Source organism: Microcaecilia unicolor, chromosome 2 (genome assembly GCF_901765095.1).
Source record: "Microcaecilia unicolor chromosome 2, aMicUni1.1, whole genome shotgun sequence".
Classification (NCBI taxonomy): domain Eukaryota; kingdom Metazoa; phylum Chordata; class Amphibia; order Gymnophiona; family Siphonopidae; genus Microcaecilia; species Microcaecilia unicolor.
Window position 1 is genome coordinate 172,044,292 of NC_044032.1, and position 19,104 is coordinate 172,063,395.

Sequence of the window (19,104 nt, forward strand, 5' to 3'; positions counted from 1 at the left end):
AACAGAATTGTCAAGTACATCTGGATAGGTCACATATAAAAGTTACATCTTTATGAACTGCAGAAGGAAGATTTCTTTGGTACAATGCAGGTAATTCAGCAAGCATTAGCAGTAAATTTCAGATAATGAGATCATACTCATATACCCTGGCTTTAGTGCGAAGTTTTTATTGTCATAGTATGTGCAAAATGAGCATATTTGGAGATATTGTCCTCGTGGTGGACTTTTTGATATAATTGTTAGAGGGTCTGGTTTCTCTCATCCAGTCTTTATGTTAAATCTTTTAGAGATCAGAAATTTCTGTAAAATATTCTTTACCAACACCTTTCCTCATACAACCCAAAATCTGAGTTGTGTTAAAGTGCTTTCTACTTCTAGTGGAGTTCTTTGTGGAGCTTTTTTTTCACAATTCTTCACGGAAACTGGTAAGGCATGTGACTGACCAGAGTCTGGAATGCACAGCAGTTTCACTCTTCTTTCGATTACTGTCTTATCAAAGTTTGTGGTTCCTTCTTTCTACTGGTACCATTATTCCCTTTGCTTTCTAGCTAGATGTAATATTTTTTTGTAAACTGCTGAAAGGGTTCCGCAATGGGTGAGTTAACTAATGCTAAATAAACTTGAAACTTGAATCTTGAATATGCATTAGCTTCTCTTGTTGACACTGAACTTCACATTCCATAAATGGGTATCTTCCTAGTAGAATCCAAGAATGTTGTGATTTTGCTTCTGTGCTATACCGCACATTACTTCCTGTTGATCTAAGAATAGGTTCAAGTCCTTAGTCTTAGAATCCTTAGCTCCATCAGTATTTGCTTTAAGTTGTTTGAATTCTGTAGTAAACTCCTACATGGAAATCTTCACTGTTCAAGCCCCATTCCTCCCCCATGCTCCATGGGCTTTCTCATTGGCATCACACGGACTACGTGTAGCTCCGTGGCAAGATCAATTTTACTGTCTTTTTAGGATTGCAGAATCCTGGAGATCTGGAAGTTCCATGCACCACTAATTCTTCTTGTCAGATAAGTCAAAGGACAGCTCATGATTCCACTTTATGAGCATTTCAAGGTTTCTTGAAAATTATACTTTACTCTTATAATAAAAGTTGAAAGGAACCCTATTATATCTACCATTCTAACTGAAGTCTGAAGTACACAATGTTTGGTGTTCCTGCATCCTTCCCTGAACTCTAAGTACCTTCAGCTCAAATACAAATTTACCTAGGCCAGTTTTCCATGTCAGGCCTAAAACCTTCTATAAATACTGTACAATTTTCTAGCGCTTTGATTCAGTCTTTCTTGTTCTCTTGACAGTGCTGGTGCAATTCATCCAAATTGTTCGCTTATTTATATAGGTCAGTTCCTGCCAAGAGCAAAATCTCCTTGGCTTTTATAGAAATCTGATAAGCCTTTTTGATGCTGTAGGCTCCCATCATAAGGTGGTCCACATAAAGAAGTTCATTTAGAATTTCAGTACTTTGAGGATAGATCTTGCCATATGAGTTCAAAATACTTGAGACAAAGCGTTGATACAAAGAGGACTCTTACTTATTCTCATAACACACAGCACTGTCTTCTTGTTCGGATCTGGAGGTTCGCGTAGCCACAAGAATTTCACTGAATCTTGGTCCTTCTCTTTTAGGTGTATCTGTAGAAAATCCTTCTTGATGCCTGCCATTATTGCTATATGATGCATCTGAAACTATCAACATCTTGAGAAATCTGGATTCAAATTTTGCCCAGGTAGGAGACAAGTCATTCAGTGAAAGATAACCATGCTCGTTTGAAGATGCTTCAAAAACTACCCACAACTTTATGGTAGTAATACCTTCTCATGTTGCTGCATGGTGAGACAAGTAGTATACCACACCTCCATTGGAATCTCTTGCTCTGTAATCATCCTCTACCATTCCTTCTTTGATGTATTTCTAGATGACATTGTTGTATCTGCTGTACAGTGATATCAATGGAGATTTCCTCATTACAATATCTTGGCAACCCTTAAATTGCCATGTAAATTTGATTGAATGGATTACCAGTGTAAACCCACTTTATATCTGCTCTCTTTGTATTGCATAGCAGCGTAAATCTCTTTGTGGTGTCCCCTCCTAGGTTCTGTTCTTATCTTCTTCTCTCTGTAGTAATATGTCTTTCAGACTGTATGGAGTTGTTCAGAAGTGATATTTTCTTTCCTGATGCTGGTTTCCATGACTCCGATATCTGTGACAATAGAATTCATGCTTGACCCTTGCACGGATCCATGCAATGCCCGTCCAATAATGGTTTCCAACACAATAGTCACTTCCTCCAGCCTTTCCATCAGTTCCTACATATACCAGTAAGCCTTTACACCAGTTCCTATATATACCAGCAAGCTGTATTCCTTTCTCTTTCTGTTTGTGTTGTAAGGCTTCTCCTGGAATCGTCATAATTGTGTTGCATATTTTTGTCATTTCCAGAACTTCAAACTCAGTGGCTTTCCTTGCTTTCTGGAGATTCCTGAGGCTGAATTTTGACCCTATTTCTTTGGGTCATTCCTGGGGCTTGTGCTGCAAAAGTATGAAAACTAAGTATTTCTTCTCCAGTTTATTGGAAGGTTCAAAACCCTGGAAATGTCCTCGCAAATGAAAATTTTCTTACTTCCTCCATAACATAATGAATGCATCATTTGTACACTCTGGAGTCCCTCTGCCCGTACTTGGGCAGTTTGTATCAATACAGTTCCATTATGCGTGTAGGCATTTCCTCTTGTGTATCTTGATCACATGCTGCTGTGTGATGTCTTTTCCCCTATGCAGAACATAAAACTCCCTTCAATCTGCAGAATCTAGCAATGTGTCAGTGCTCTAAGCACACAACATATAGTAACAGAGTAAATGATGACAGATAAGAACCTGCATGGTCCATCCAGTCTACCCAACACGTTGGCCAGAGCTGCATCTGCTGCTCTGTGTGGGCCACAGCCACCCATGAAACACTGGTTGCTAAGTCTTCATCATGCCAACCACAATAGGCAGCAAAAACATGATGGAGCCTTGGTTATAACCATATATCATCCCCAAGTATTGCTGACAGTATTCAGCTTACCAGTCAAGATGTCTTCCGCTACTCAGCACCCTCACTTGCAGCACTTGACAATAAAGTGATCTACAACAGTCGAGTTGTCAAAGCTTCACCTATCTTTTGCAATTTGTGGGACATAGACCATAGAAGTCTGGCATTAGCCTTGGTTCCCCCAGTGCTGGATTTGCCAAATTTTCATCAGTCTTTTGCCATTTGTGAAAGACAGACCATAGACGTCTGGCATCAACCTTGGTTCCCCCAATGGTGGAGTTGCCAAATCTTCAGTCTTTTGCCATTTGCAAGACACAGACCATAGAAGTCTGTCCAGCTTCAGCCTTAGTTCCCACTACTCTTGCCCAAAATAACACGTCAGTAGCTATGTTGTGTTTCCATCGTTTTTCTCTTTGGGCATCCCCTGTGTCTATTCCTCACTCACCATTATTGACTCTACTACCTCTCCTGAAAGGGCATGCCAGGTGTCCATTACCCTCTCTGTGAAAAAGTATTTCCTGACATTATTCTTAAGTCTACCTTCCTACAACCTCAATTTATGTCCTCTAGTTCTACTACCCCTATGTCTCTGGAAAAGGTTTTTTGTATATTAATACCTTTCAAGTGCTTAAATGTCTGCATCATATCACCTTTCTCTCTCCTTTTCTCTAGCATATATATATTCATCTCCTTCAGTCTCTTTTGGCGCAAACCCTGTGTCATTTTTGTTGCCTTCCTTTGAACTGCCTCATGTCTTTTAATGTCCTTGAAGAGATACTGCCTCCAAAACTGGACATAATACTCCAACTGAGGAACACAGTAAGCCAAGCTAGTATGGCAGTAAGGTGTGGATGTTGGAGGAAGGTGCCTAAATGTCACTCCTCCACTTTTTCATCCTCCCACAATAGTGCAGAGAATGGCATATATTTATTGGTTGCAGGGGGTACCAGAAATCTAGTTCCATTACAGCTTCCTTTCTAACCTCTCTGTTTTCTTTTCCACTAGTACCATGATGTGTCTTACCATAAAATGTCAAAGAAACTTTCATGATTAGAATGCATAGAGCAATAACAGAAGTGACACAAGTTTGTTTTTTTCTTATCCTGTGGTTCTTGTGTAAGTTTGGCCTATTGCAGTTCTGATGCTTAGGGTCCTTCCAGTTTTATTAAGCATAGCACTATATCTGCTTTCTAATTTCTTCTGGAAGAATTATACACATTCATGTTGTTTTCCTCTCTCAAATTTTTGTGGCATGACATTGAAGAGGAACAGGATCTATATAGCAGAAGGCACTATTTTGTGTAGATGACACAGATCAGTGAAGATGCAGGTAAAAGTAGAAAGCATTGCTTTGGTCTGTTTGAGATGTAGCAATCCAAACGATTCATCACACCTGTACTTGGAGCAATTGAAGACTCTACAGTAACGGGATTACATTGTCTCACTTCTTTCCTACTCTTGTGAACCTAAAGGTTGCAATCTCAGGAATAAGGAGTTACAGTAATCCAGCCTATTTGTTGCTGTAGCATGAATTATCATCCACAAGTATACTAATGTCAAATAAGGCCACAGTTTACAAATTAAACTAGGCTCGTTAAAACACAATCTGATAACATTTCCAGCATGTGTCGATATCCCTAATCATCAAGTTTCACCCCCAGGCTGATAGCACTATCTATGAATCCTACCATATGGCCATTCAAATATGGAAAAACAGGCAACAATGTCTTCTTTTATGAAAGTCACATGGCTACTTTCTGTTCTATATATAATGAGTTTTGGTAATGGCAAATCCAGGTGGCTGCTATCTCTAAACAGCTATATATATATATATATATATATATATATATATATATATATATATATATATATATATAGTTTCATAATGGCCTCAAATTGATCTCCTTTTACATCTGCATAAATGTGAAAATCAGTATCGTATTTTCTCAGTGCCCATGCAAAGAGACTTGAGTAAAGACGAAATTACATTTTATCTTGGTTAAATTCAAGTATGATATTGTCAGGAATTAGCTTCAGCAATATAGAACACAGCATACTTTCCTACCTATCAGAAACTGTACCCCTCTATTCCAAACTACAAACCTGAATTTCATGCTGGTCATAGTGCTTATGTAAGACAGGCATATCGCTGGATATCTTCGCAAGGCTTATGTCCAGAATTTATTTAAATGTTGATCATGAGATCCTTGTGCCCAAATGGTTCTTAAGAGAATTTTCAGATAGGCATATGCTGCTGTTCCACATTGAAAGATTTCAGCTAAGTTATCTACTGTTAACAGATTTGTTTGTGTGAAACCCTATTTTCTGTTGGCTCCAGAACCCCTGTCAGTAGCTCATTTGTTCAGAAAATTTCTCTGTGATCTGTCTGGGAAGCTTCACAGCTTGTCATGCACCTGTCATGCACCTGTAACAGAAGAGATATAACATTGCTCACTTCAGCCTTCTCCCTTTGAATTACCCTGTTGACCTGTGTCTTCCCCAAGATGACTCTGATAACTCTCAGCCGCTCCTGTTTCCTGGCCCATCTTCTCTATTGTAGCTTTGGTTTCTTTATCAAGCTTATTTAAACATGACTGTCTTGCCAAGAGCTGATTCAGAATTTCCTGTATCACAGTAGTTCCAAAACTGTGTGACCAGAGATTTGGACCAAATGAGAATGCTAGATGTGGTGTATTTAAATTTTAACAAAGGCTGTGACATGGTTCTTCATAGACAACTAATAAACTGAGTTCCCTCAGTATGGGCCCTAAAGTGATTGACTGGCTTGGGAGCTGGTTGAGTGAAAGGTGACAGAGGGTTGTGGTAAATGCAGCTTATTCTGAGGAAAAGGATGTTACCAGAGGTGTGCCACAAGATTCGGTTCTTGTGCCAGTAAGCAATATTGCTGAAGGGCTGTCTGGGAAGGCTTGCCTCTTTGTGGATGATACCAAAATCTGCAATAAGTTAAACACCCCTGATGGTTTGGATAACATGAGAAAGGACTTAGTGAAGTTAGAAAAATGGTCTGCAATTTGGCAGCTAAAATTTAATGCTAAACAAATGCAGGGTCATGCATTTGGGCTGCAAAAACCCAAGGGAATGGTACATGCCTTTCTCCTGCTTTAAACTAGACAGTTCATTGTAGAAATGCCCCCTAATGACTTCAGCTGTAAATCTAATGGGTTTACTGACTAACAGTGATCATACATGTTACTTGCTGCAGGACCACTGCATTAAAATGCGCTCTGTAGCAAATAACGGGGCCTTTTTACAAAGGTGGGTAAGGGCCTACGTACATCCAGCATGCGCCAAATCAGCATTACCGCCAAGCTGCCATGTGCCCCGGGTGGTAATTCCAAATTTGGTGCACGCTGAAAACACGCAGTAGAAAATATTTTCTGTTTTCTACCGTGGGGCCCCTACCCAGCGGTAAATGGCAGTTGGCGCGTACTGCATGCTTACCGTCCAGGTGGTGCGGGAGACAGTACCACTAAGTGACTGGGTGGTGGTAAGGTCTCGGGCCAAAAATGGACGCGCGCTAGTTTTCATTTTGCCACATGTCCATTTTCTGGCCCATTAAAAAAACACGCGCCCACACTGCTGCAGGCCAGTTTGTGGTGCACCTTTGTAAAAGGGACCCCGGCATGCATTATCAGCACTGGTATGCAAGAACTGTTAATAAATGACTGTCTAAATTGAGTTCACAAAATATCCTTGCACTTTTCTGATGTTACTGAATAATTATTTAACGGAGGAAAATATTTTCACACTCAATATTAAAATATAAGGAGGTTTTTGCCCATGATGATTTAGGAAACCTCCCTAATATTGGTTTACCAATGACGGAGTGTTCTCTTAGAATAAGAGGCTTTTTTCCTCCGTTAAATAATTATTCAGTAACATCAGGAAAGTGCAAGGAGATTTTGTGAAGTTATACGAGTTTATTATTGTATAAATATCCTTTTAAGCTCTTCTTTTGAGATTTAGATTTATCTAAATTGAGTGACAGAAATAGCTGAATATGACTGCCTTAAAGTGGCCATTAACGCCACTAGTCTCTGATGGGATGGGATCATTCAGCTTGAATGTTATAACATTTTAGTGTACTTGGACTAGTACTATCAGTGGTGTTAATATATAGCATGGTTATTTGTTATATACTGTATTACACTATCATGATGCACCCCTCAGGAACCCCATTTCAGAAGAAGTGTGCAGAGCAGCTTGTATCAAGAACAGATGGTAAATTTAGCAGTTATTAGAGTTATTCTGTTTTATTGTGCAAAAAAGAGGGTCCCTTTACTCAATCCTGGATTTATTTCAAAAGAAATAATGTCCAAACGTACAAACTATCCAGTTGTTTCTGCTGGATATTTTGTTGGGTTTATTTTAACATTATATGAGTAATTTTGAGGCTGTCGAGATTGATGAATATTATGCACCTGCTTTTCACTTTGACAATTATTCCTGGGAAACTATACCTGCACATTGATGCCCATCATTTTTCTGAGGTAGAACAGGTTGTGAAAATTTAAAAAATATGCAAATTGCAAAACCCACCCTGACCTCACCCTTCGGAACACCTCCTCAAAAAGTAGGTAAAATTACAGGCATGAAGGCTGTATAAGCATAATTGTGCCTGAACACCAGGAGGAAATTGTATAAAAGCCCATTTCCACAGGTAAACACTAACAACAACAAAGAGAGGGTTCAAAGCACAAAACAAGGTCCAAACAGCAAAAATGTATCAGGAGCCTTCACAAGCGGGACAAAACCTTTAATTGCACGCCATATGTCTTGTATATAAATCTTGTACCATTTATCCGACACTAGTATTGCGCTTGGAGTAAGAGGGACGCTGTGCTCCTGCGTAGAGAAAGCAGGAAGATTTTGCATGCATTTTGCACGGACTTTAGTCACATTTGATGTGAATTCAGCTCTCGGCTGGTTTCTTCATTCTAGACAATTAAAATTGAACGACCCCTTACGCAGGTGCTTCGCGCCAAAACACGGCCCATGTTGGTATATGGCATGCAATTAAAGGTTTTGTCCCACTTGTGAAGGCTCCTGGCACAGGTAAACACTGCCTTATCCATAGAAATGGATTTTAAAATGTCCTCAACCACAACGCTAAAGGGTGGAAGCAGAACCAAGTCCAAATGACCAGCCCAAACAGGAAGTAAGAACGTCAAAAAGGTTTGACACTCTTACTTCCTGTTTGGGCTGGTCAGTTGAACTTGGTTCTAATTCCACCCTTTGGTGTTGTGTTTGCTTCTTCTCTGTGGAAGGTGTGGACCCCCCCCCCCCCCCCCCCATTTTTTCCTTTTAAAATGTCCTTACATTTGTATTGAAAATTCTCGGGATTGACAAATATACCATTTTCTTATAAAATTGCAATGTTATCCTTTGATTTGGTGTTGTCTCATTTTTAATTTGCATAATTGCTATTTTGTTTAATTTAATAACAAACTGTACACAGATATGAACTATGAAGTCCATTAAGAGCTCTTTGGCCCTGTTTGTTAAGCTGCACTAAGGTGTTTTTTTTTGTTACATTTGTACCCCGCACTTTCCCACTCATGGCAGGCTCAATGCGGCTTACATGGGGCAATGGAGGGTTAAGTGACTTGCCCAGAGTCACAAGGAGCTGCCTGTGCCTGAAGTGGGAATTGAACTCAGTTTTTCAGGACCAAAGTCCACCACCCTAACCACTAGGCCACTCCTCCACTCCAGTTAACACATGGTAATACTCAAATTTAAAAGCAAAACCACTATGTTAAATATTGTGAGCACTCCCAGCTCTTTGGAGAAAGTAGCCATGTGGTTAGTGCAGAGTAAAAATTACTACTGTGCATTAACAGCATGCACAACAGCACTCTATACCAATATCTACAGTTAGCATCAACTCCTCTGCATTGTTTACTGCGTTTGCAGAGGTGACGACCTCTACATTAACTTTAAAGCTCAGTCCCCACTCATTCCATGCCATTTTCTGATTATCTGTGGAACACAGAAGTTAATTCCCATCTTAAAGAGCTAATGCAGCTTAGTAAATAGGCCTTTTCCGTGTAGGAGAGTGAGAAGAAATGTTTGCAGAATTGTGTTGCTTTGGATATTTTGACTGATGATTTGTGTATATGTTTATTTGAGTATGTTATTCTGGATCGCTGGTGTTATGGCTGTTGCCCTGATTCTCTGTAGTAAATAAAACAATTTTGATTGACCTTTACCCTCATGCCCTGTTTTAGTATATTTTACATTTTCTTTTCCTTTGTTCTGTCTTTTTTTGTTTCAACAAAATGAAAATAGAGCTCGGAAGTAAGTTGAATGAGCTGTTGCTTTAAACATTTGCAGAATTTAACAAGTGTCTGCATGCAACCAACAGATCCTTTCTATGTGAATCTTTGAAGGCCTGATTGCTGCCATAGAAACGTGATTTGGAATCATGATCGTTATCTGTGATAAGTGACATTCATAAAGAAGAAATTTCCATTCAGATTGTTTCCAAAAATGTTGCTAGTTACTGTATCTAACCTGGCTATTTGCAGCTAAAATTTCCTGACCAGTAGCACGGGGTTACATAAAAAGTTTAGATAATTTGGATTTATACAAACAGTAAAAGCGTTCTGTACAGAGAAATTTAGAACATGGAACTCAAATTTCCCTAAGTTATTTGAACCATTTAACAATTTAGTACTTTATTTAGATATACTGTATATACATATTTATATGACAACAGTAATTTCATATGTTAAAACTGAGGTGGTGATGGTTAAAATGATAAATATAAAATAATCTAATCTAATCTGTGATTTTATAGGCTGCAAAATCTCAATAGGTCTAAGGTGGCTTATAGAAAGAGACCAACAGAGAATTGTTGGGAAGTTCATCACAAATTCAAATTTAACAAGTAGAGTTAATAAAAGAAATAAAATGTAAAAAAAACTGAGGGAGAAATAAGTGTTGATGTTTGGAAAATGGTTTGAGTATTGTTTCCCATGTATATGATTTCAAGTGCATACACTGGATGACTGTGTGTCAAAATGGGGCAAGAACAGAACGTACATTCTAGGATTTCATTTTGAAATGTCCACTGGGTACTTTTGGGCATACGCTTTGCACCAAAACTTTGAATGGCGAATCCAGATATTCAGAAAGGGGAACACTGTGGGAAGTTGCCCTTTTAAAATTCATTTGCAGACCTGCAGGCATAAAGTACTTATGGTAGACTGAAAAACGTGGTCCAGAGAATTCAGGAAACCAAGAATAAAGGAAGTGAACACCAGTATTGCAACTGCAGTACTTTATTATGCCACAACAGAGACCTGACATGACCATGTTTCAGCAAATACACGCTCCAGGGACAAAATAACATCTGAAAAAACATATACAAATTTTGCAAACATCAACATGCTTGTAACATGCAAAAGCTGATACCAAATATAAAAACAGTGGACAAATTATATATAAATCATAAATAATAAAAAGCCATAGTGATGCATGTAAACAAAATAAAACCAGATGCATTAAATATTTCAGTAAAATGTTTGAAATAAATGAAAAAAACTTCAGTAAACAAACTGTAAAACAAGTGACACAGACATACTTTATAACATACCATGTCTGTATTTGTGAATTTCACAAAACAATGTGGTGCATTTCTGTTCAAATTACAATCTGTAAAATTATAAAGGGCCTCTTTTATCAAACCGTGTTAGCGGTCCCTGGTGCAGTAATGCTGACAAAGCCCATTCACTTTGAATGGGCTTCGTCGACATTGCTGTGCGGGAACCGCTAGCGCAGCTTGATAACAGGCCCCAAATGTTGTAAATGATCTGAATATATCGTGGGAGAAGAACAAAATGCATGCATAAATATTATATAAGCACATTGTACCAAAGCATATGGGAATAAAATGAATAAAAAAATTGAGTAGAAGACTACACATCAATGTAAGAATGCCAAGTTTAATTTCAAAAACAAAAAGTACAATACTGTTAGTATGCATATAACTTGATTTATGAAAATAATCAGGACCAAATAAAGGTTACAGATAATTAAACCTATTTTGAAATGGGCTGACCTCAATAGTATGAACTTCCATTTGATGATCCTAATATGACATAAGATATTGCAGAAACCACAATGATCTCAAGGAATTGCATGCCACAAGTTCAATCAAATTAGTAAAGTGGACTGTAGTAACATGATCGAGGGTGGGCCCACAACCCAAACAAAGCAGAGCTAAACAGTGGGTTCAGGGGAACAGAAAATATTACATCCTATGCAGCAAAGCCATCCTCTGGTCCTGCTCCTGCAGGCCATGGCATGCACTACGGTCCCTTGTCAACAATATTTTCCAGCTTGTCTCTGGCTGGGTCAAGAAGACAGTTCTTCAAGGTCCCAAGTTAAACTTGGCCTACCTGGCTGTTATAGTTGCAATTCACAGACACGAGGTGGAGGTATACATAGTAGACCTTCACTGCTTCCCTCTAGGCCTCCTTAACCTAGCTCTGCACTGAACTTTTATACTTGGATCATGTCCTCCTGGCTCTACCCCCTCCCATGTCACTTCCCTCTTGGGCAGGACTATGAGTTTTAAGGTGGTTGTGAGGAAGTGGCCTTGTCCTATAGCATCCCTCACATACCCTCCTCCTCAGCTCAACCATTCTCGGTTGAGCACCTGCCACTAACACCCAGGGTTTCCAAACTGTTCAAGTCAACCCAGAATCCCACCCAGGTCTGGCAAGGCTCCGAAGCACTATAACATATGTGGGGCAAATAAATCATAGTAACCATTGGGCCTTGTCACACCAGTGGCTTCAACCCATCCAGATCTCTGGCACATGGCATCAGTCACAGTGGTAGGCAGCTAAGAAGATCCTCCTCATCCGATAGGTGTCATAATTCTCCATCATCCTCTCCCACCAAAACCTGGTTAGCATCCAGGGCAAATGATTCCTCCTCCTCTTTTTCATCCTTATCATCCTACCCATCTGCTTTTGAGCCTGATTCAAGGGTGTCCTGGTTGTCCACACTGAATCCATCATCAGTGGCATCCTCCTCCTCTACATTGGTCCCTTGTCCAAGGGTTAAATGCGGAAACCCATCAAGGTCCATGTGTATTGGGATCTCAGCTTCAGGGACTTGCATCACTTCCTGCATGGACTTATGGTTCATGTTTGGCTTGCTCACTTTTATTCACCAGGAAGATTCCTAAAAGTCAGCTTGAGTTTGTAGTCCAATAGGGACAGATTTTGGTTTGCAGGTTAACAGAACTGATGCTCTTGAAGTAGTCATTGTTGCCCCAATCAGGCTCCCCTGGTTCCGGTCCAACCTATTGGCAGGCATAGTTGTTAACAAAGGGAAATCTCCAGCAAAAGAAATCATTGACCTGGGTGTTCAGCTAACTCCTTTGCCACAGCTGCTGGGTTTTACGAGCTCTCCACATTCTGGGAGGCCTTAACCAGTTGATTCGAGCGTTGGCTGGTGATGGACAGACTACCTAGGCTTTCTGGCAATGATGGTGCATTCTCTTCCCATGCTATGTTTTGTGTTTCCACACTGCAGCTTTGTGGAATCTCCTAACCATGTTTCCTGTTGCCATAGGCAGTTGCCAGGGAGTGAGCTGGGCCCAGTGAACCACCCTGACCAGACAGGACTTAAGTCACTTGGGTTCTTACCTCCAGTATCAAACAGATCTCCCTCTCTCTAGTGATAGCACTGGTTAATCCTTCCAGGAAGGTGGAGCAGTTTATTCTTAATGACCTGGACTTCCTGATTAGGTGCTCTTTGACTCCCAGTGGTTTTCCGTCATTGCTCCTCAGGATTTCATTGAGCTGGTCTCCCACCCTATGGTTTTTTTTCCTATAAAGGGTCTTTCCTCTGGGAAATTTCATTAAGCTAGCTATCTAAGCCCTCCAGCTCCTTACACATCATATGTTTAGATGCTTCCACCTCGGTCAACTGAGCCTGGACCTGTGCCAGCTGTTCTCGCAGGACCCATGTGCCACTGTCCAGCTCTTCTGCTTTCCCCTGAAATTCTTGAACTTGTACATGTAGCATGGTATTTATGCAGACCAGCATTTAGATTCATTCTAGCACCATATTATAGCTCCACCAGGTTCCTATCAGCTGTCCTTGCAGCACAGAGTACTACCATAGGAGTGCTTTGCATGCCAGCTCTTGTTGCAGCCACTTAATTTCCCTATAGTCTGCCACCTTTTCCTGTTCTCACCACCCCCTTCCGAGGTCTCCCTCCCATCCCTGTCTTCCTAATGTCACATTTCGTTGGGGGGGGGGGGGATCAGTAGCACAGCAGCGATTCTTATACACTGCCTGCATCTGCCCTGGCACTGTTTTTCTGCCACCGTGTTACTCCCAGGCTGACACAGGAAGTTGCAACAGAAGGGGGAGGAATGCGGCAGAGAAACAGCGCTGGGACCGATGCAGGCAGTGTATAAGAATCGCTGCCCTGCTACCGACCCCTCCTCCCCCAGCAACAAAATGTGATGTTAGGAAGACAGGGAAGGTGAGGGGAAGGGAGGGAGATCTTGGATCTGGGTAGTGAAAATGGGAGGAGGTGGCAGATCACGGGAACCCCTGGAGATGTTATAAAGTAGACCAGGGGACATGCGATATTGGGAGTTGGGGGAGGATATAAAAGAAGAAATGAAGGGCCCGGGAACAGAGGGGAGGAAGAGAGAGAGTTGGCAAACAATAGGGTGGAGGGAAGAAGAGAGCGGGAAAGATGTTGGACCCAGGAGTGAAGGGGAGTGAGGGAGAAATGCTAGATGGGAGGGCAGTTGGGAAGACAGAGAAAAATGTTGGACCCAGGTAAGCAAGGGAGGAAGTGGCAGTGCTAAACAAAGAAAGGGTGGGAGGGAGAAATGCTAGGAGAAGGGTGAGAAAGAAGGTGAAATTTGATTGGAGAGAGGCAGAAACTGAAAAGACATAGAAAGGAAGGATCAATTTGTTAGAAACAGGTGTAGTGAAGGAATAGAACACGGCTGGAAAGAAAGACGAAGAAATTGGGACCAACATGACAGTAAAATAAAATGTCCAGACAATAAAGGTAGAAACGGGGATATATGTATCACAGATGTCTTTGTATTGTGCTCAGTGGCATAGCCAGACCCGGAGGGGAGGGGGGCAGGACTGAACGCAAAAGTGGATGGGCACCAATTTTCCCCCTGCCCCCCGCCTGAATGCAAAATATAAATATATGAGCTACCAGGGATCTCCAGGTAAAGACTTTCTCTTCCTTTACCGCTCCGACAGTCAGAACTCTCCAAACTTCTGCAGTGTCCCCAAGCTGCTGTCCCTGTGAATGCTTGGTTTTTCTGGATGATGAAAACTGAGCATGCCTTGAGGCAGCAATGGCAGCAGCAGCTTGAGCACACAGCCACCAGCTGCAAAGTTTGGAGAGCTGTGGTTGCCAGACCGCAGGAGGTGGTCTTCAGCTGGCACAGCTTGGGGATCCCTGCCAGCTACGGCAAGGGTGACGGCTAATTTTGGGGAGCCCTTCTTGGCTATGCCACCAATTGTGTTCAATACAAAAGGAAGTGCATTTCTGTTTGTTGCAGTACTTGCCAAGTTTAACTTCTTGGGGTTCCTAGTTTAATTTTGGTGTTCATGTTTCTCTATTTCTAATTTCTGATCCCTTGTTGTGTATTTTTTAGCACGCGGGAAGCACACACAGATGCCAAAACTACCACGGGGGGAAGGGGGATCTGATCGTGCCCCAAGGTAGTGGTTTTTAACCTGCGGTAATAAAAGGGCCCCAATGACTTATTCCGTTTCAGTGAGGAATTTCCTTTTACAGACAATAAAACCACTTTCACTATTTTGATTGAACTTGTGGCATGCATGTCCTTGAATACTTTATGGTGAGCTTACCTTTTTGTGTTTGTTTGATTATCTATTTTTCTATATGAGGTTTCTGGAATATCTGACATTGTCATATTAGGATCCTCAAATGGAAGTTCATACTATTGACGTCAGCCCATTTCTATACAGGTTTAGTTATTTGTAACTTTTATTTGGGGCCTGGTCATGTTCAGTATTCTACAATTTTAGATCAAGTTATATGCATACTTAACAGTATCATATTTTTTGTTTTTGAAATTAACCTTGCATTCTCACATTAGTGTATATTCTTCTGCTTTAAAAAGTTTCATTTTATTCCTATACTAGCCGTTCAGCCCTTAAAAACAGGCTAGTATAGGAGGGGGGGTTGAAAGCCCCCCCCCACCCCATCACCGAGTTCGCCGCTGCCGCTCCCCCTCCGAGTTCGTTCTCCCCCCGGAGCCGTCGCCACCCACCTTCCACCCAGTCGGGCCCTCGCTCCGCTATTGAAACAGCGAGGGCACGCAGCACACAGCTCTACTGCTGAGCTGCTGTGGCCTTCCTTCTTCTCTGCCTGTGTCCCGCCCTCGTGTGACGTAACGTCGTCGAGGGCGGGACACAGGCAGAGAAGAAGAAGGAAGGCCGACGGCAGCTCAGCAGAGCTGTGTGCTGCGTGCCCTCGCTGTTTCAATAGCGGAGCGAGGGCCCAACCGGGTGGAAGGTGGGTGGCGGCGGCGACTCTGGGTGGGGGGAGCGTTAGCGACGGTGGTGTCCCTCGCAAATGCGCAGTAGAGACCCTCTCTGTTCCGCCCTCGTCATCACATATTGATGCGGTGGCGGGGCAGAGAGGGTCTCTACTGCGCATTTGCGAGTGAGTACGACACTCACCATTTATATATATTGATGTTTTGGTATAGTGTGCTTACGTAAATATTTGTTTATTATATTTGTTCTTCTATGACATATTCAGATTATTTATAGCATTTCATAATTTTACAGATTGTGATTTGAACAGAAATGCACCATATTGTTTTGTGAAATTCAAAAATACAGACGCGGTATGTTATAAAATCTGTCTGTGGCATTTGTTTTATTACAGTTTGCGTATTGAAGTTTTTGTTTTTAATTATTTAAAAAATTTTTACTTAAATACAATTTGCATGCAGCTTGTTTCAATTTCTTTATATGTACAAGTATGTTTTTTTTAATTATGTATTATTTATAGAGCTGTACCGAATAGCATATTTTACTATTCAGCCGAATATGAATAATGGGCTTTAAACTTTAACATAACAAATAGCGAGATAGTGAGAGTCATCCTTCTCGAACAGTTCTTGAGATGCTACCACCTTCCATGAACCAGTGGGTGAGGTGACACCCTAAATTAATGCTGGAAAGCACCTTGGAGGCAGCCAAGGCCTTTTTTTCCAATCCCAACCTGAACCTGAGTCCTACAAAGGTAGGTCAAGTGTTTATTTCAGTAGGCTTTAGCACAGTAGAGCCCTGGTTTATTCGTATTCAAATTTAAATCACTATTCAGCTGAATATGAATAATGTATTTGTGGCTGGATTGAATCAAATATGAATATTCAGTACAGTCCTAGTTTATGATATATATACTTTGTCCACTGTTTTTATAGTTGGTATCACCTTTTGAATGTTACAAGCATGTGTATGTTCGCAAATTGTTATATGTTTTTTCATTTATCCTACCCCTGATGTAGGCATTTGCTGAAACATGGCTGTGTCCGATCTTTATCGTGGCACAAATTAGTACTCTGGTTGCTCTACTGGTGTTCACTTCCTTTTGCGTTCGCCTCCTTTTGCAGGGTTACTTGTTTCCTGCATTCACTTACTACTAGTGATTTCCTGCCTCTTTCTGCTTTTACCATCATAAAGTACCCATGGGTCTGTAAGCTACCTAGCAGGTTTAATTACTGTGCTTCCACACCCCTCCTCCCTATGTAACAAGTAGGGTGCAAATTATAAACGAACCAGCCGATATTCAGAGTGAGTTAACCAGCTGGGAATGTCCGCCAACCAGTTAACTCGCTTGTCGGTAACAGGTCATTTTACCAGTTAGTGCCAAACTGCAAGCCAGCCATGTCGGGGGCGGAGACCGGTTAGGTCTCAATTTTCAGACCTAACCAGCCAAGGTTAGCGGATAAAGGAGACCACATAAATAGCTGTCCTGTATTTATCTGCAAACTCATGGCCCTTTATATTTGAATATTCAACTTAACCAGTCATGCGCTAGCCAGCTTTTAAAAAAATGCATATTCAGTGCCGAAACCTGCATCAGGCCCAGCATTGAATATTCGGTTTTAGCACCGGCAGCAGACAAAAAACCGGTGACCACCACCGGCTGAATATCAGATGGGAAATATCCTATAAAGGACTCCTGCCAGAATCTCTCTCTTTATTGTCTTCTGTCAAGCACTTTCCTAAGCGGTAAAAGGGCAGTTCTATAACTGGGTACCCTCATTTACGTACCACTTCCATGTGTAAATTTACAGAGTACCAGCACTCTTCATTGGTAAGTGTGCACTTAATACACTTAAGTGCAAGCAGGGTACGTGCAAGTGGCATTGTAGCTAAATGTGAGGTGGGCATTCACATGGGAGGGACCTAGGCAGGATTCTCACTTATGCATGTAATTTGCAGGATACAGTAGGGACCCTGATTACTAAGCATCGCTAGGGCAGGTTAGCATTTTTAGCGCAAGCTAATGATTAGCACAGGAACATATGGGCGACTCTAGCGTTTAAGGTGCGCTAATTGTAGCACACACTAAAAATGCTAGCGTGGCTTAATAAACAGGGCCCTAAGTTACTTGTGCTTTTGTTGCATTTCTGCGACTACAGTTACACCCGATCAATGACTAGAGTAACCGTGGGTGCCATTTTATGCTAGTATTCTGTAATGGACTCTGGATGTTCAGATGCCGTTATAGAATATGTTGTCACTGCACAGCACTGGGCCACCTAAAAGGAGGTACACCCACTTATAGAATTACTCCCTAATTGTCTAGCGATGGACAGATAATGAGCCAGAGACTAAGAGGAGGAAGTAGAGTCTTTGGTTCTGTATCCGCTGCAAATTATTTTCAGGTTATTCTGCTCTCAATAAAAATTAAATGGACATATGGAAGTGGAAAGTATGTTGTATAGGTCAGTGTAACAAATTCCTACTCTAACACACTTTGAATTGTATTTGTATTTTTTTTTTTAGACAGCAGAATGTGAAAAATGTACAAGAGTGTGAAGAATTTTAAAAGGTGCTGTATTTCTACATCTATATAGCAAGGTTAAATGCACAGACTGAATAAAAGAAAGGGTCCTGTAATACAGGAAGAGCTCATTTTCTAAGGGAATACAGTTCCACCACTTCTTTCCAGACTCCAGGGCAGCAGGAGTGTTCTATTCTAACCCCTTCCTTCCAGGCAGCCTGCAGAGAAGATGAGGAATGGGAAGAAGGCTAGAGAAAAGCACAGAAGAGTTACTGTATTCCCTAATCCAGGGGCTGATGCAGAAAGCCATGTGTTAGAGCCCTGAACCAGTGGCGTGAATTTAACACAAACGTAAAGTGAAAGTAATCTAATCATATGGCAGATTTGAAGCACTCAGAACTTGTGCATTAATCAGGGTGAGCACACCAGGCGCTTGTGTACAAGTTTCTGCGCTGAGGTCAGCTAGTACTGTGCGCACGTCTGAGCAAAATGAAAAGTGCTAGCGCACATTTGCGCTTGTGCTGGAATATTATTCTGTGGGTAAATAGCGGTATCACTAAAAATTTCTTTTGCATAAGACATTGGTTCCTAAACCTGGTCCTGAAGGCACCCCAACCAATCAGGTTTTCAGAATATTCACCATGAATATTCATGAGAGAGATGTGCATGCCCTGCCTTCATTGCATGCAAATCTATCTCATGAATATTCATTGTGGGTATCCTGAAAACCTGACTGACTGGGGTGCCTCCAGGGCCAGGTTTGGGAACCACTGGCATAACATTTTTAAGATGCCGATATTTATATGCAGAACAACATTCCAGCATTCTGCTTGGACCTGTGTGCAGAACTGGCACTTCCTGTTCTGTCTTAAAAAGTTGTGGATACTGTTATGCTCACAGTAAGAAACACATTAAATCCTCACAGACAGTACTGCAGAAGATTAAACTAACTCTTCTACACCTCCTCAGTTGTAG

At 41.3% G+C, this 19,104-nt stretch overlaps 1 protein-coding gene across 2 annotated transcripts in view; it reads left to right on the forward strand.

The window, feature by feature from the left end:
• Positions 1–19,104, forward strand: part of KCNN2 (potassium calcium-activated channel subfamily N member 2) — a 306,088-nt gene that overhangs the window by 239,129 nt on the left and 47,855 nt on the right. Inside the window, exon 7 of one of the 2 annotated variants that reach the window (XM_030192323.1) lies at positions 9,363–9,371. The exons of the other annotated variant lie outside the window; for it this stretch is intronic. Within the exon in view, the coding sequence (XP_030048183.1) occupies positions 9,363–9,371 (9 nt within the window). The remainder of the gene's footprint in view (positions 1–9,362; positions 9,372–19,104) is intronic. 2 annotated transcript variants of the gene reach the window in all.